We start from the raw sequence: 13,882 nt of genomic DNA on the forward strand, positions 1-13,882 counted from the left end.
TCAGTCTGTGACTCCCTCTCTCTCTGACCCTCCCCTGCTCACACTGTCTCTCTCTCTCCTAGAAATAAATAAAACATTAAAAAAAAAAAATTTTATGTTTGTTCATTTTTGAGAGAGAGACACACAGTGAGAGCAGAGGAGGGGCAGAGAGAGAGAGGGAGATGCAGAATCCGAAGCAGGCTCCAGGCTCTGAGCTGTCAGCACAGGCCTGATGCGGGGCTCAGGGCTCAAACTCATGAACCCTAAGATCATGACCCGAGCTGAAGTCGGACACTCAACCGACTGAGCCGCCCAGGCGCCCTTGATTTTCTAATTCTTAAAAATAGTTCTAATCAGGATTCCAAATGGGTCTATACATTGGGGATGCCATCAGAAAAAGCTAAAATGTGGAAAGCTCTGTGGGGCAAACACCCTGTTCCTTCAACAGGTACATTGTAAAAAGGCTGAGAGGAAAAGCTTCAAGTTAAACTAGATATACTGGACATGGAAACCAAGTGCAAGGTGGGGCCCTATCCAGCCAGTGTCTCCTGTGTTTTCTTCTAAAAGCTTTATTGTTTCACCTTTCTCCTGTTATTGATCCCCCCCATCTTTATTGAGGGATAATCAACAATTTAAAAATACATATTTAAATTGTACAGCTTGCCACTTTGATGTATGTCTGCATTGTGAAACAATCACCATAGTCAAATTAATTAACACGCCTGTCACCTCACATAGTAACCATTTTCTTTTCATCTTTGTGGCGAGAACACTTAACAATCTACTCGAGAACACTTACAATCTACTCTTAGCAAATTTCAAGTACACAGTACAGTATTAACTGTGGGCACATTGCTGTGCTTTGTATAACTCAGCTTTTACCTCTGAACGTTTCCCCTTTGTCCCTTCGCCCTAGCCGCTAGTAAGCACCATTCTCTCGGGCTCTGTGAGCCTACATTAGACCCTCCCCCATGTGAGGGAGGTCCTGCAGTATTTGTCTTTCTGTTTCTGGCTTATTTCACTTAGCATGATGTTATCCAGATCTATCCATACTATGATAAGTGGCAGGACTTCCTTTTTAAGACTGAATAATATTCTGTTGTATGTGTATGCAACATTTTCTTTATCCGTTCATCTCTAGACAGTTAAGTTGTTACCTTATCTCGGTTATTGTGAGTAATGCTGCAGTGAACACGGGAGGGTAAATATATCTTCAAGATATTTATTCCATTTCTTTTGGTTCCATACCCAGAAGTGGGATTGCTGGATCATAAGTTCGTTCTGTTTTAATTTTTGAGGAACCTCCATATTTTCCATAAGGCTGATATAAGGTGACATCTCACGGCAGTTTTGATTTGCATTTCTCCGGTGATCAGTGATGTTGAACACCTTTTATATACCTTTCATTCATTTTATGTCTTCTTTTGAGAAATATCTATTCCTTTGTCCATTTTATAATTGGGTTATTTCGTTTTTTGCTATTGATTTTTTGAATATATATTTTGGATATTAACCCCTTATCAGAGGTATGGTTCACACATATATTCTCCCATTCCATAGGTTGGTTGCCTTTTCACTCTGCTCATGGTTTCTGTTGCTATGCAGAAGGCTTTTAGTTTGATGTAATCCCATTTGTCTGTTTCTTGCTTTTGTTGCCTGTGCTTTTATTTTTATTTATTTATTTATTTATTTTTAATTTATTTCTAGGAGAGAGAGAGAGAGAGAGAGACAGCGTGAGCAGGGGAGGGTCAGAGAGAGAGGGAGTCACAGACTGAAACAGGCTCCAGGCTCTGAGCTGGCAGTCAGCACAGAGCCGGACGCGGGGCTCGAACCCATGAACCGCGAGATCATGACCTAAGCGAAAGTTGGACGCTTGACCCACTAAGCCACCCAGGCGCTCCTACCTGTGCTTTTAATGATATCCAAAAAATCATTGTCCATACCAGGGTGTAAGCTTTTCCACTGTTTTCTTACATTAATTATAACTGTTCTTACATTTATGTCTTCAGTCCATCTTGAGTTGATTTGTGTATGTTATGTGAGATAAGAGTCCAGTTTCATTCTTCGGCATGTAGATATCCAGTTTTCCCTATACCCTTTACTAAAGAGATTGTCCTGTTCCTCATTCATACTCTTGTCAAAAATCAATTGACCGTAGATGTGGGGATTTATTTCGGGGCTCTCGATTTGGTTCCATTGGTCTGTGTCTATTTTTAATGCCAGCACCATACTGTTTTGGTTACTGTAGCTCTTTAATATGTTTTGAAATATGTTTCAAAGTGTGATGCCTTTTAGTGTTGTTCTTTTTCAAGATAACTTTGATTATTTGAGGTCTTTTGTTCCATGATAATTTTAGGTTTTTTTTTTTCTATTTCTGTAAAAAATGTCTTTGGGATTTTGATAGAGAGTATGTTGAATTTGTAGATAATTTGGGGTTGTATGGACATTTTAACAATATTTACTTCCCAGCCCATGAACATAGAATGTCTTTTTCATTCACCTGTGTCTTCTTTAATTTCCTTCATTGACATTTTATAATTTCAGTATACCAGTATTTCACTTCATAGCTTAAGTTTATACATAAATATTTTATTCTTTTTGTTGCTGTTGTGAATGGGATCCTTCCTTCCTTCCTTCCTTCCTTCCTCCCTCCCTCCCTCCCTCCCTTCCTTCCTTCCGTGCCCAGCTTTTTTTAACAAGGCAAAATAGTCTTAGGCAGGCAACCACTGCAAACTTTTAAAATGTCCATGGTATGAGGTGCCTGGGTGGTTCAGTGGGTTAAGCATCTGACTTCAACTCAGATCATGATCTTGTGGTTTGTGAGCTTGAGCCCCACGTTGAGCTCTCTGCTGACGGCTCAGAGCCTGGAGCCTGCTTCAGATTCGGTGTCTCCCTCTCTGTTTCTGCCCCTCCCATGTTCATGCTCTCTGTCTCTGAATAATAAATAAACGTTAAGTAATTAAATAAGTAAGGTAATAATATTAAATGTCCATGGTAATTACACAGGTATGGATCACATATAGTATTTAGTGTATGATCAAGCTAATTAAAAAGAAGTCAAAAACAAAGTTAAAGTTAAGAAACAATACTTCTTTGAAAAGCTTCTGATGTTAATTTACTTCTGGACAAGTAAGTAGGAAAAGCCATTAGTATAAACCTATTTTAATTTTAGTCTCTATCCTTATAATTGCCTAAAAGTTTTTAGAACACAGAAAAACTAAATTTGAATGCATTTGTAATAGCTTAACAATTTATGTGCCTCATTAGAATCTTTTAATGGAATGTTTTGAAATCAATTATAATCCACTGCAATGATAAATCATAAAAAGGAAACAAATTTTTAAATAGCATGTTACTATGGCCTGGACAAAAGTAATTATCAATTAGTAATAATTAACATATACAACAGATTGAGAAATTCTCTGCTATATACTTTTAAGTATTTTGTCAGACTTGAGAAATGTTTCTGTCAGTAACATTCATCTCCCCACAAATTCAATTCTTTTTTAAACAAGAAAACAGTTCTTTCTCTCCAGATTTTTATGTTTATCAGTGCAAAGTGAAACAAAGCAATCTCAGTAAGAATGGCTTAATACAATGTTATTTTAGAAAGGCTTGTGCTTCAAAATGCACTGAAAGATACCCAGTCCAAATCGTGAGAATGATCAACATTGATGGCTTCCTCTACGGCCACCTTTGTCTCTCCATGGCCTCCCAGGGACTTGTCAGGAGAGGCCAGCCCCAGGGCCGCCTGGGGGGCTCAGTCAGGTAAGCAAGCATCTGACTTCTGCTCAGGTCATCATCTCACAGTTCGTGAGTTTGAGCCCCACTTTGGGTTCTGTGGTGACAGCTCAGAGCCCGATGTGGGGCTCGAACCCACGAACCGTGAGATCATGACCTGAGCTGAAGTCAGATGCCCAACTGACTGAGCCACCCATGCGCCTCTCTTGTCAACTTTTAAAAATTTAGATTTTTAATAGCTTGTTGCATCTTTTTTCTCCAACACTTGTGTTTTTCTCTTCCTAGCAGCCTCTTTATGTTCATATTCCTTTGGATTTTCAATGCAGAAAATGTCCTTAATTTTTCTCATTGATACCAGGAATGGTTTTCAGGAGATTCAGGAAAACTCCATCTGGTTGTCTTCTTCAACTGGCATTCATTATGAAAGGGCCACCATTTAGTGAGCCTCAGCGGTTTCCATTAGAAGTTCAGTTGACCCTTTGTTCCTAGTCATCCTCACTACTTGCACCATCAGATCTTTCTTTGGTTTCTGCAACCTGAATGAAATTTCATCAGCCACTTTTTCTTGCAGATCGTCCTCTGCGATCTCATACCGGCCTTTATAGTTCATTTCTAGTCTGTCCCCTATCTGTCTTTAACAGGTCGTTTCTGTGTGAGATGACCTCACGCATTTTCCTCTTCCTTTGATCCTTTTTTTTTTTTTTTTTTGCCACCATGCATATATTCATCTAGATCTTTGTCTAATTCTTTTGTATGTTCTTGAGATTTCCTCTTAAATCTCTTAGCAAGCAGCTAATTGTAGGCCTGATTGTCTGCTTCTATCAGTCATACCTTCCGTTCCCAAGATACCAAGTTCAGTGGCACCAGCATCTTGATTCTGCTCTTGTAGCACAGCACCCCTATGTTGTTAACCTTCTTTCCTCCGGGCACAGCTGGTTCCCAGCTGCCGGGGCCAGACTGAAAAGGCTCTGGCTTGGGAGGAGAGTTAAAACATTTCCGTCGCTTGTGCTTGTGTTTCCAAAGAGAGCTATCATTGTGTGAATCAGAAAAACCCTCTTCACTTGAATCCACATGGTTAACAGTCTGATGATGTGATGCTGGTGCGAACAGCGTGTAGTGTCCCGGAAGGGCCTCACTCCGCTCTCCCCACCTAGTGCTTTCAGCACCTGCAGCGGCCCGTCACTGGGTGCGACTGCCACGTCAGAATCCAAGTCCGAAAGCTGCCTGTCTGCCAGGTCACCAGCCTCCTGTGCCTTCTTCCCGAGGCCCAGGTTGTTTTCTTAACTTCTTTTAGGGTAGTTTGTCATTTGTGTATAGAAACGTGACTCATTTTTATATGTTGATTTTTACTTGTACAACTTTACTGGATTCATTTATTCTAACAGGTTTTGTTGTTGAATCTTTAGAATGTTCTAGCTGCGTGATCCTAGTCATCTGCAAGCAGAGATACGTCTGCTTCTTCCTTTCCAGTTTGAATGACTTTTACTTCTTTTCCTTGTCTAATTGTTCTGGCTACAACTTCCAGTACTGTGTTGAACAGAAGTGGCAATAGTTAGCATCCTTGCCTTGTACTGGATCTTAGAGGACAAGCAAAAAGCTTTGAGTTTTTCCCCATTGATTATGGTATTAGCTGTGGACTTTTTTCATATTGACCTTTATTGGGTTGATGTGAGTTCCTTCTATACCTATTTTGTTGAGAGTTTTTATTCTGAATGGATATTGAACTTTGTTAAATGTTTTTCTGCATCAATTGAGATGATTGTGTAATTTTTTAATCCTTTATTTTATTAATGTATCACACTGATTCGTTTGCATTATTGAATTATCTTTGCATCTTAAGGGGTACATACCACTGGGTCATGGTGTATGATCCTTTAATGTGCTATTAAGTTTGTTTTGTTAGTATTTTATTGAGGATTTTTGCATCTGTGTTCATCAGGGGTAGTGGCCTTGTACTTTTCTTGCGGTATCTTTATCTGGCTTTGGTGTTAAGAGTGGTACTGGATTCATAAAATGAGTTTGGATGTGTTCCCTCTTTTTCTGTTACTTTGGAAGAGTTTAAGAAAAATTGGTATTAAATCTTCTTTGAATGTTTGGTAGAATTCAACCATGAAGCCATCTGGTCCTTGGCTTTTCTTTGTTGAGACAGTTTTGATGACTAATACAGTCTCCTTCATTGTTATCGGTCTGTTCAGGCTTTCTGTTCCTTCTTATTCAGTTTTGGTGGATTGTATGTTTCTAAGAATTTATCTACTTCTTCTGGGTTATCCAATTTGTTGGCATAAAATTGTTCATAGTGTTCCCTTATTTCTTTTTTTTTTTTAATGTTTTATTTTTGAGAGAGAGAGAGCGTGAGCAGGGGAGGGTCAGAGAAAGAGGGAGATAAGGAATCTGAAGACAGGCTCCAGGCTCTGAGCTGTCAGCACAGAGCCTGACATGGGGCTCGAACCCACAAACTGTGAGATCATGACCTGAGCCGAAGTTGGACACTCAACCGACTGAGCCACCCAGGTGCCCCTTATGACCCTTACTTTTGAGGCATCTGTTGTAATATCTTCTCTTCTCTTCCATTTCTAATTTTTTTAATGCTTTTTCAATGTTGACTTATTTTTGAGAGAGACAGAGGGAGACAGAACACAAGTAGGGGAGGGGCAGACAGACAGACAGACACACACACACACACACTCACTCACTCACTCACTCCGAAGCAGGTTCCGAGCTGTCAGCACAGAGCCTGACGTGGGACTTGAACTCATGAACTGCAAAATCATGACCTGAGCCACCCAGGTGTCCCCATTTCTGATTTTTTAAATTTGAGTCTTCTCTCTTTAAAAAAAAAAAAATTATTTTAAAGCAATCTCTGCACCTAGAATGGAACTCAAACCCAGGACCTTGAGGTCAAAAGTCATTTGCTCCACTGACGGAGCTTGCCAGGTGTCCCTGAGTCTTCTCCCTTTTTTTCTTAGTCTCGCAGAGGCTTTTTTGCTTTTGTTTATCTTCTCAAAAAACCAACTTCTGGGGTTTCTTTCCTACTGTTTTTCTATTTGATGTATGTCTGCCCTAATCTTAATATTTCCTTTATTTTGCTAGCTTTATGCTTAGTTTGTTCTTTCTCTAGTTCCTTGAGGTGTAAAGTTAGGTTGTTTATTTGAGATCTTCCCTCTTTTTTAATGTAGGTGTTTATCACTGTAAACATCTTTCTCAGTACTGCTTTTGCTGCATTCCTCAGGTTTTGGTATGTTGTATCTTCATTTTTGTCTGTCTCAAGATACTTTCAAAATTCCTTTTGGGGCGCCTGGCTGGCTCAGTTGGTGGAGCATGTGACTCTTCATTTCAAGGTTGTGGGTTTGAGCTCCATGCTGGGTGTAGAGGTTACTTAAAAATAAAATCTGGGACACCTGGCTGGCTCAGTTGGTTAGGCGTCCAACTCATGGTTTTGGCTCAGGTCATGGTCTCGTGGTTTTATGGGTTTGGGCCCCACATCGGGCTCTGCGCTGGCAGCACAAAGCCTACTTGGGACTCTCTGCCTCCTTCTCTCTCTGGCCCTTCCACTCCCCACTCGCACGGTCTCTGTCTCTCTCAACATAAATAAATAAACCTAAAAATTTTTTTTAATAAAAATAAAATCTTTAAATTCCTTTTAATTTCCTCTTTGACCCAAAAGTCATTCAAGAATGTATTGTTTAGTTTGTACATATTTGAATTTTCTCATTTCTTACTGGTTTCTAGTTTTATTTTCTTTTGGATGGGAAGACACTTGGAATAATTTTGGTCTTCTTAAATTTGTTAAGATTTGTTTTGTGACCTAACGCTGATTTATCCCATTTCTGTTCAGAAGAAAGTTCTGTGTAGATCTGTTAGGTCCACTTGATCGATGGTATTGTTCATGTCCACTGTTTATTGATTTCCTGTCTGGATGTTCTATCCATTGTGGAAAGGCTATTGATTTTTCATGTTGATCTCATAAACCTGTTGTTTACTAAATTCTCATTTTTTAGTATTTACTTTTCTGTGGATTTTTTTGGGGGGGACTCATGATACTTATACCATTTTCAGTAAAAGATAAAAATGGAAGTGTTACTTTTACTTCTTCCTTTCAAGTTCTCAGGCCTCTCATTGCTTTCTTTTGTCTAATTGAATTAGTGTGTATTTCCAGTACAGTGAGAAACAGTATGGCAATATGGTGTCCTTACCTTTTTTGTTTCTTGTTCCTGACATTAGTGGGGAAGCTCTTAGAGGTTTCTCATTAAGTAAAATGTTGGTTTAGGGAGAAAGAAATTTTATAGACCTTTAATATATCTATAGTAATTGGTTGCATAATTATTAATATAACTAATATATTTAAATATACTTAATATATTTATAATATTTAATATATTTGTATATATAAAACATACAGGAGATAAAGTATATTTTAGATACTGTATATGCATATATACAGTGTACTACATATACAGATATTTAGTATACATATAGTCATTATGTTAAGGTACCCATTGATAACTATTTTATTGGATTTCCAAAAATATAAATGGGTATTAAATTTTGGCAAACATTGCTGTTCAGCTAATATTGAACCAACCTTGAATTTGTAGAATAAATCTCCCCTAGGCACGATGTATTATTATTTCTTAAGTGTAATATTGGATTCTGTTTGCTTATATTTTAAGATTTTCACACAGATATCATAAGTGAGATTGGTCTATAATTTTATTTTTGGATGCAGTGTTTGGCATGTTTCAGAATCAAGGTTATACCTGCATTACAATAATAATTTTGAAATTTTCCTTTGGTTGTACTCTGGAATAATTTAAGCAACATTAGAATTATTTGATCTTTAAAGGTTTAGTAGAATTCCCTGTAAAACTACCTGTAGGGGTCTGGTGCCTTCTTCCTTTCTCTCATTTCAAAGTGTGCATTTTTTTAAATATGCAGACTGAAATCTGCATGAATCACAGGTGTATAGCTCAATGAATTTTCTCCAGTTTGTTTCATCAGCAGTTGGGTCAAGAAACAGACACCCCAGAAGCCTCCCTCGTGTTGCCCTGCAGTCACCGGCTTCCCGCTCCAGAAGAGTCTGGAGCCTTCTTGTCATGGTGCTCACTAGGCTCTGTATTCTTTTTCCTCCTGTAGTAACTGATTTGCTTAGGTTTTTTTTTTTTTTTTTCTTTGGTCTCCCCTGGGGTCAGTTTTGAGATAACAGTGTTGTTGTTTTTTTTTTTTTTTTTTTTTTTTTTGACAACTCGCTGTTTCATCTAGGCTTTCAAACTGATTTACATAGATTTTATACAAAGCTTCTTCCTGTCATCTTCCCTAATCCTTAAAAACTACAGGAACTGGATATATCTTTCTAGATGTTCCTTCTAGGTCTGTGCAACAGAACATTATCTATCGTGTGTGTGTGTGAGATAGTGTTATTCAACATACAGTTTTCTGTCTGTCTAGCTAACCAGCTATTTGTCTGGCCATCTAACTCTCTTGCTATCTAGGCATCTGTGTGTATTTCACATGGTGGAGAAAATGGAAGGGCGGCTCCAAAGCATTTGCATTCCTGCTAAAAGACGGAGTTGGCTGGACTGTCTGTCCCTGTCCTCTCTGCCTCGGGCTAAGATGTGATACCATCTTGCGAGCCTGAGAGAAGCCAAGAGGATCGCGGAGGCCTTGGCCCGGCCATTGATGAGATGCTTCCATGACACCAGGAACCACCCTCAGAATTCCTCAGGGTTCTTGTGAAGTGAGTTACAAGCCTCTTTTCTTCTGTGCCACTCCAGGTCAGGGGTCTGTTCTGTGCAGCTGGACACATTCCTAACTGATACAGAGGATAAATGAGACGAAACCAGAAAACTTGAGTTGTTTGTAGTATGTGAGTGTTTAATTAAACACAGGAAGATTATCACCGAAACACTAAATCCCCTAACTCTGAAATAGGAAGCTGGGTAGCAATCACTCAAATGAAGTGCTTACTGCAGCGGCGTTTTTAGTGTAACTGTTGTTAAATGCATAATTTGCATAAATTATTCACAGTGTTTTAGATCCCACTTTTCACAGTTTTGTACAGTGGGGCACAGATGGGGTACATCTTGTACAGATGATAGAATGTATCCTCTGAGGGTTTCAAAGAGATTAAATGAGGTAATCCTCAAAAAGGGCCTAGGATGGCACTTAATCCCATGGTAAAGTAACCCATGAATATTAATTATAATGTTTTTTTTTAATTTTTTAAATTATTTAAGTAATCTCTACACCCATTGTGGGCTTGAACTCATGACCCCGCGATCAAGAGTTGTGTGCTGCACCGACTGAGCCAGCCGGGTGCCCCAGTTATAATGTTTTGGTAATCAATATTAATAAATAATAATAAATAATAAAGTAATAAAAATAAGTAATAAATAATACTTATTTAAGTATTATTTAATAAGTAATATGTATTTAAAAATATTTTAAAAATATTTAAAAAATAAGTAATAAATAATAGTAATAAAAAATACTGACGTTAGCTACTCAAATGTGGATGGCTAGCTCCTTCTTGTCTTTTGCATTCCCATAAGAGAAGTCACCTCCCTGGAGAGGCCCTCTCTGGCTGTTCTACCTCAAGTGGAATCCCTCCCCAAATACTTCCCGTTCTCCATTGCCCCAGTCTTTATTAGCTCAGACCTTGTCGCCATCTGGAATTCTTTTGATTATTTATTTAGTAAGTGCATGCCTCCCCTGATAGAATATAAACCCCACGAGAGCAAAATTCTCAGTGGCTGGCAAGGTCCCACACTCCCTTTATATTTGTTGCATAAAAAGGTAACCAGTAATGTCCAAGAAACCCATTATAAGAGAATGCCATTTGGCATAGAAGGGTTTTGCAGAGGTGGTCATTTTGGGAGTGTGATTTTGCCCACATTTAAATAAAAATGAAGATGGATAAAAATGACACTCAATTCTAGACCCTCCTCATACTAGGCCTTATTGGGGGGGCTTGGTGGCTTATTAGTTTTTATTTATTCTCTAGAAGGTCAGCAGTTCTATATGGTCTATGCCCCTTGGGAAAGTGATCTCTAAAACATTGTTCTTTAGAAAAATAGGTGGTTGTGCAGTCAAACAGAGATGTGAAATTCAACTGAAATTTTAAAAACTGATGGCTACTTGTAATCAAAGATTTAAATGAAGTTCTTCATAATTATTTGGCTTTCTGAAGATCCTAGATTTTAGGTTTTAAAGTAGCCGTGTACAGGTTCTGTTTGGGGCCAGCTCAGAGGGGAAAATAGACATGGGAATGTTTTAAATAGGAGTAAGTCCTGAGGAATAGAAGGGACCCTGAGACACATTTGAGTGACTTGCGGTGGCCCCAGTGCAAACCTCTGAACTGGTGAGAGGGCAGGAGGATGTCCAGGGCCACTCGGAGCGAAGAGGACCCCCTCCCTGCGCTGCCACCAGCCCACTCACCCCACCGTCCCCACTGGCTCTGGAATCCAGGAGAGCCCTGCAGGATTTCCCTTTGGGGTCACAGGTCATGGCCTCCTGAAAACTGGCATCCTGCAAAGAACAAAGGAGACCTTTTCCTCTTTTTTCTGTATCTTCTAGAAGGACAGTATGGTGTGGTAGTCAAGCCATGGGCTTTGGCGACCTGAGTTTGCAGCCCATTTTCCCTGTTTATTAGCCATGTTTCTTGTAGCAAGGTGCTTTGGCCTCTCCAGGCCTCCGTGGACTCCTTGGTAAAACGGTGGTAATGGCCAAAACCAGCTCACCGGGCTGTGGTTGGCACATAATAGGTACTGGGTAATTGTGACTTTTATGGCCGTCCCTCTGGAGGTCATTCTGCAGTCTGCCAGTTTTGACCAGTGAGGGAGGTGGAGTTATGGGGTATCATGTTCTTGGTGTGACTGCTCTATGGCCTGAGAATTTATTTGCTGATTTTGATGGATCTGTGACCAGTGTTCTGGTAATCTTATACGGATTATTCAGAGGACGTTCTGGAATTTCTATGTATGGGGCATGCGGGCAGCCATTTTGGAAGAGCTGGCCATCTTGGTGGGCTGGTCTTGAGAGCTGGGGCCCAGGTTTTAGCTAGCAGTTTATTTGGAGTGTTTTGGAGGATGATGGGGATCAGTGGGCTGGGCTTTGGCTATATTTGCATAGTCTTATGTAGATTGATGTTAATTTGGGGGTGCTTTCAGAGAGTTTTGCAATTAAAATCTGCATAACATACAGTCTTTATGTGTATGGAATATTCCGTAGGAAGCTTTCGAAGGGTTTATGGAGATGGGGTATTGGCTACTTTTTCTACCCTCCTTGGGGCTTATTTTGCTCACCTCTGATGAGATATGCTAGAGGATTAATTTGGTTCAGATTAATTTTATCTGGAAAATAGATCTGTAAGTGGATTTTTGGTCTGAATTACAGAATCAACTTAATATTTTGTTTGGCCAGTTTCAGAGGATGTAGCAGTTGATGCTGAAGATCTCCCGCCTCTCCAGGAAGCAGCACTGGGGTGATCACAAGCTAAGGTACCAACCTGGGGATGAAGATCAGGGAGCCCAAGTGGACCTCAGGTTCAAGCCGTGGTTCATCACAGCGTCAGTGGGTTTCATGGTAGGGCCTATGAATGCTGACCAACCCACCCCCAACAATGCAAGTTTATTTGTAGTGCATTTCTTTAGGAGACTCCACATTTTCCCTGATGTTATTTGTATCCTTTTTTTTTTTTTTAAAGTATACCGTATGTTCATATACTTTGCATTTTTACAGTTGTTTATTAGCTTTTAAGAGCACTTTGCTTATTAGGGAAATCAGCTCTTTCTTAGAAATTTTCACCCAGTGTCCACCCCATTCATATTTTATGTAATCTTAATTTTGTAGAGTCCACCCCACCCCCATGGCTTTTGGATATTAGCTCATGCTTAGAGAGGTCTTCTATAAACCAGGATTCTACTTGCAAAAATATCCATTTTAAAGTACTTTTTTGTATTTAAACATGAGAAAATTCCCTTGTGTGTGGAGCAAGGTAGGGATCCAGCTTAAATGTCCCCCCAAATGTTTAAAGATTTGTTTCAAAACCATTTCTTTCTATTTGGTAGCTCCTATTCCATTTTGTCCCCAGCTTTGAGGGATAATGGACAAAATTATAAAATATGTAAAGTATACAAGGTGATGATTTGATACAGGCCCACCCTGTGCACCCATCTCATGAGTAACCCCACCTTCCCTCATGCATTTGCATCACTGAATACCTGCATTTCCCCCCACCTAGTGGAGTCTACCTCCTCAAACTAGACAGAGAGCCCCAGACGTGACACCCATTTGGGGGAGACTCTAGGTATAGCAGGCACACTGTGAGAATATATACAGGGGAAGTTGATGAACCAGAGAAGGCGGCAGTCAACGATCAATGCTGAATTCTTTACATGGGCTAGTGATTTTCTGTGGGGCACGGGCTTCGGTCAAGGGCAGGGGTGGACTTTATGTGCAAATTATTTTCAGAAACCCCGATCGGGTTGACCACTTCTGATGCAGTTAAAACCATGAACAAGGGGCATTTGCTCGAAACTGCAAGTAACTGACAGGACTCGCATCTTTTGCTCACATTTAATTTTTATTTTGATTTTTTTAATGCTGCACAAGACAATATTTATTTCATTTATTTCATTTATTTCTTTTACTTCATTTATTTCTTTTATTTCATTATTTCTGTTTGCTGCTGTTATTTTATTTACTGAAAGAGAGAGGGAACTTTTGTGGCCTTTTTTTCTTTTTCTTTTTCTCTGTAGGCCGCCTTAAGCTTTCTAAATTTGGAATATTTAAGCAAGCTGAAGGGAAGAGGGGGTTTCGCAAAATCACTTGGGGGGAAAAGGAAAGGTTGCGTTGTTAATCATGCCCTATGGTGGGTGATCAACTGCGTGTACAATTACGTTTCACTCTTAATTAATTGTGCTTAAGGCTTTAATTAAATTTGGGCGTTCCCTTCTTAGAGCAGCTCGTACTGACGAAGGTGCATGCGCTGGATGATGTCACGGCAGTCGTTGAACACACGGCGGATGTTCTCGGTGTCCACAGCGCAAGTGAAGTGGGGGTAGCAGTAGTGGCGCCCGTCTCCACTGGCAGTGCTGATTCTCTGTGGCACAAACACAAGGCAGCACGGTCAGACCACACACAGTCTCCGCCATCATCCGCGGGC

At 39.8% G+C, this 13,882-nt stretch overlaps 1 protein-coding gene and 1 pseudogene across 6 annotated transcripts in view; both read right to left on the bottom strand.

Annotated features, from left to right (window-relative positions):
• Positions 1–3,601: 3,601 nt before the first annotated feature.
• On the bottom strand, positions 3,602–11,223 carry LOC120234874 (annotated as a pseudogene).
• Positions 11,224–13,450: 2,227 nt separating this feature from the next.
• GNAS (GNAS complex locus) overlaps positions 13,451–13,882 on the bottom strand; it is a 54,133-nt gene continuing 53,701 nt past the window's right edge. For all 6 annotated transcript variants that reach the window (XM_039236856.1, XM_039236855.1, XM_039236860.1 and 3 more), the window contains one exon: positions 13,451–13,819. In XM_039236856.1, the coding sequence (XP_039092787.1) occupies positions 13,673–13,819 (147 nt within the window). In that variant the 3' untranslated portion in view covers positions 13,451–13,672. The remainder of the gene's footprint in view (positions 13,820–13,882) is intronic.

Source organism: Hyaena hyaena, unplaced genomic scaffold (assembly GCF_003009895.1).
Source record: "Hyaena hyaena isolate Hyena2069 unplaced genomic scaffold, ASM300989v1 scaffold_119, whole genome shotgun sequence".
NCBI lineage: Eukaryota > Metazoa > Chordata > Mammalia > Carnivora > Hyaenidae > Hyaena > Hyaena hyaena.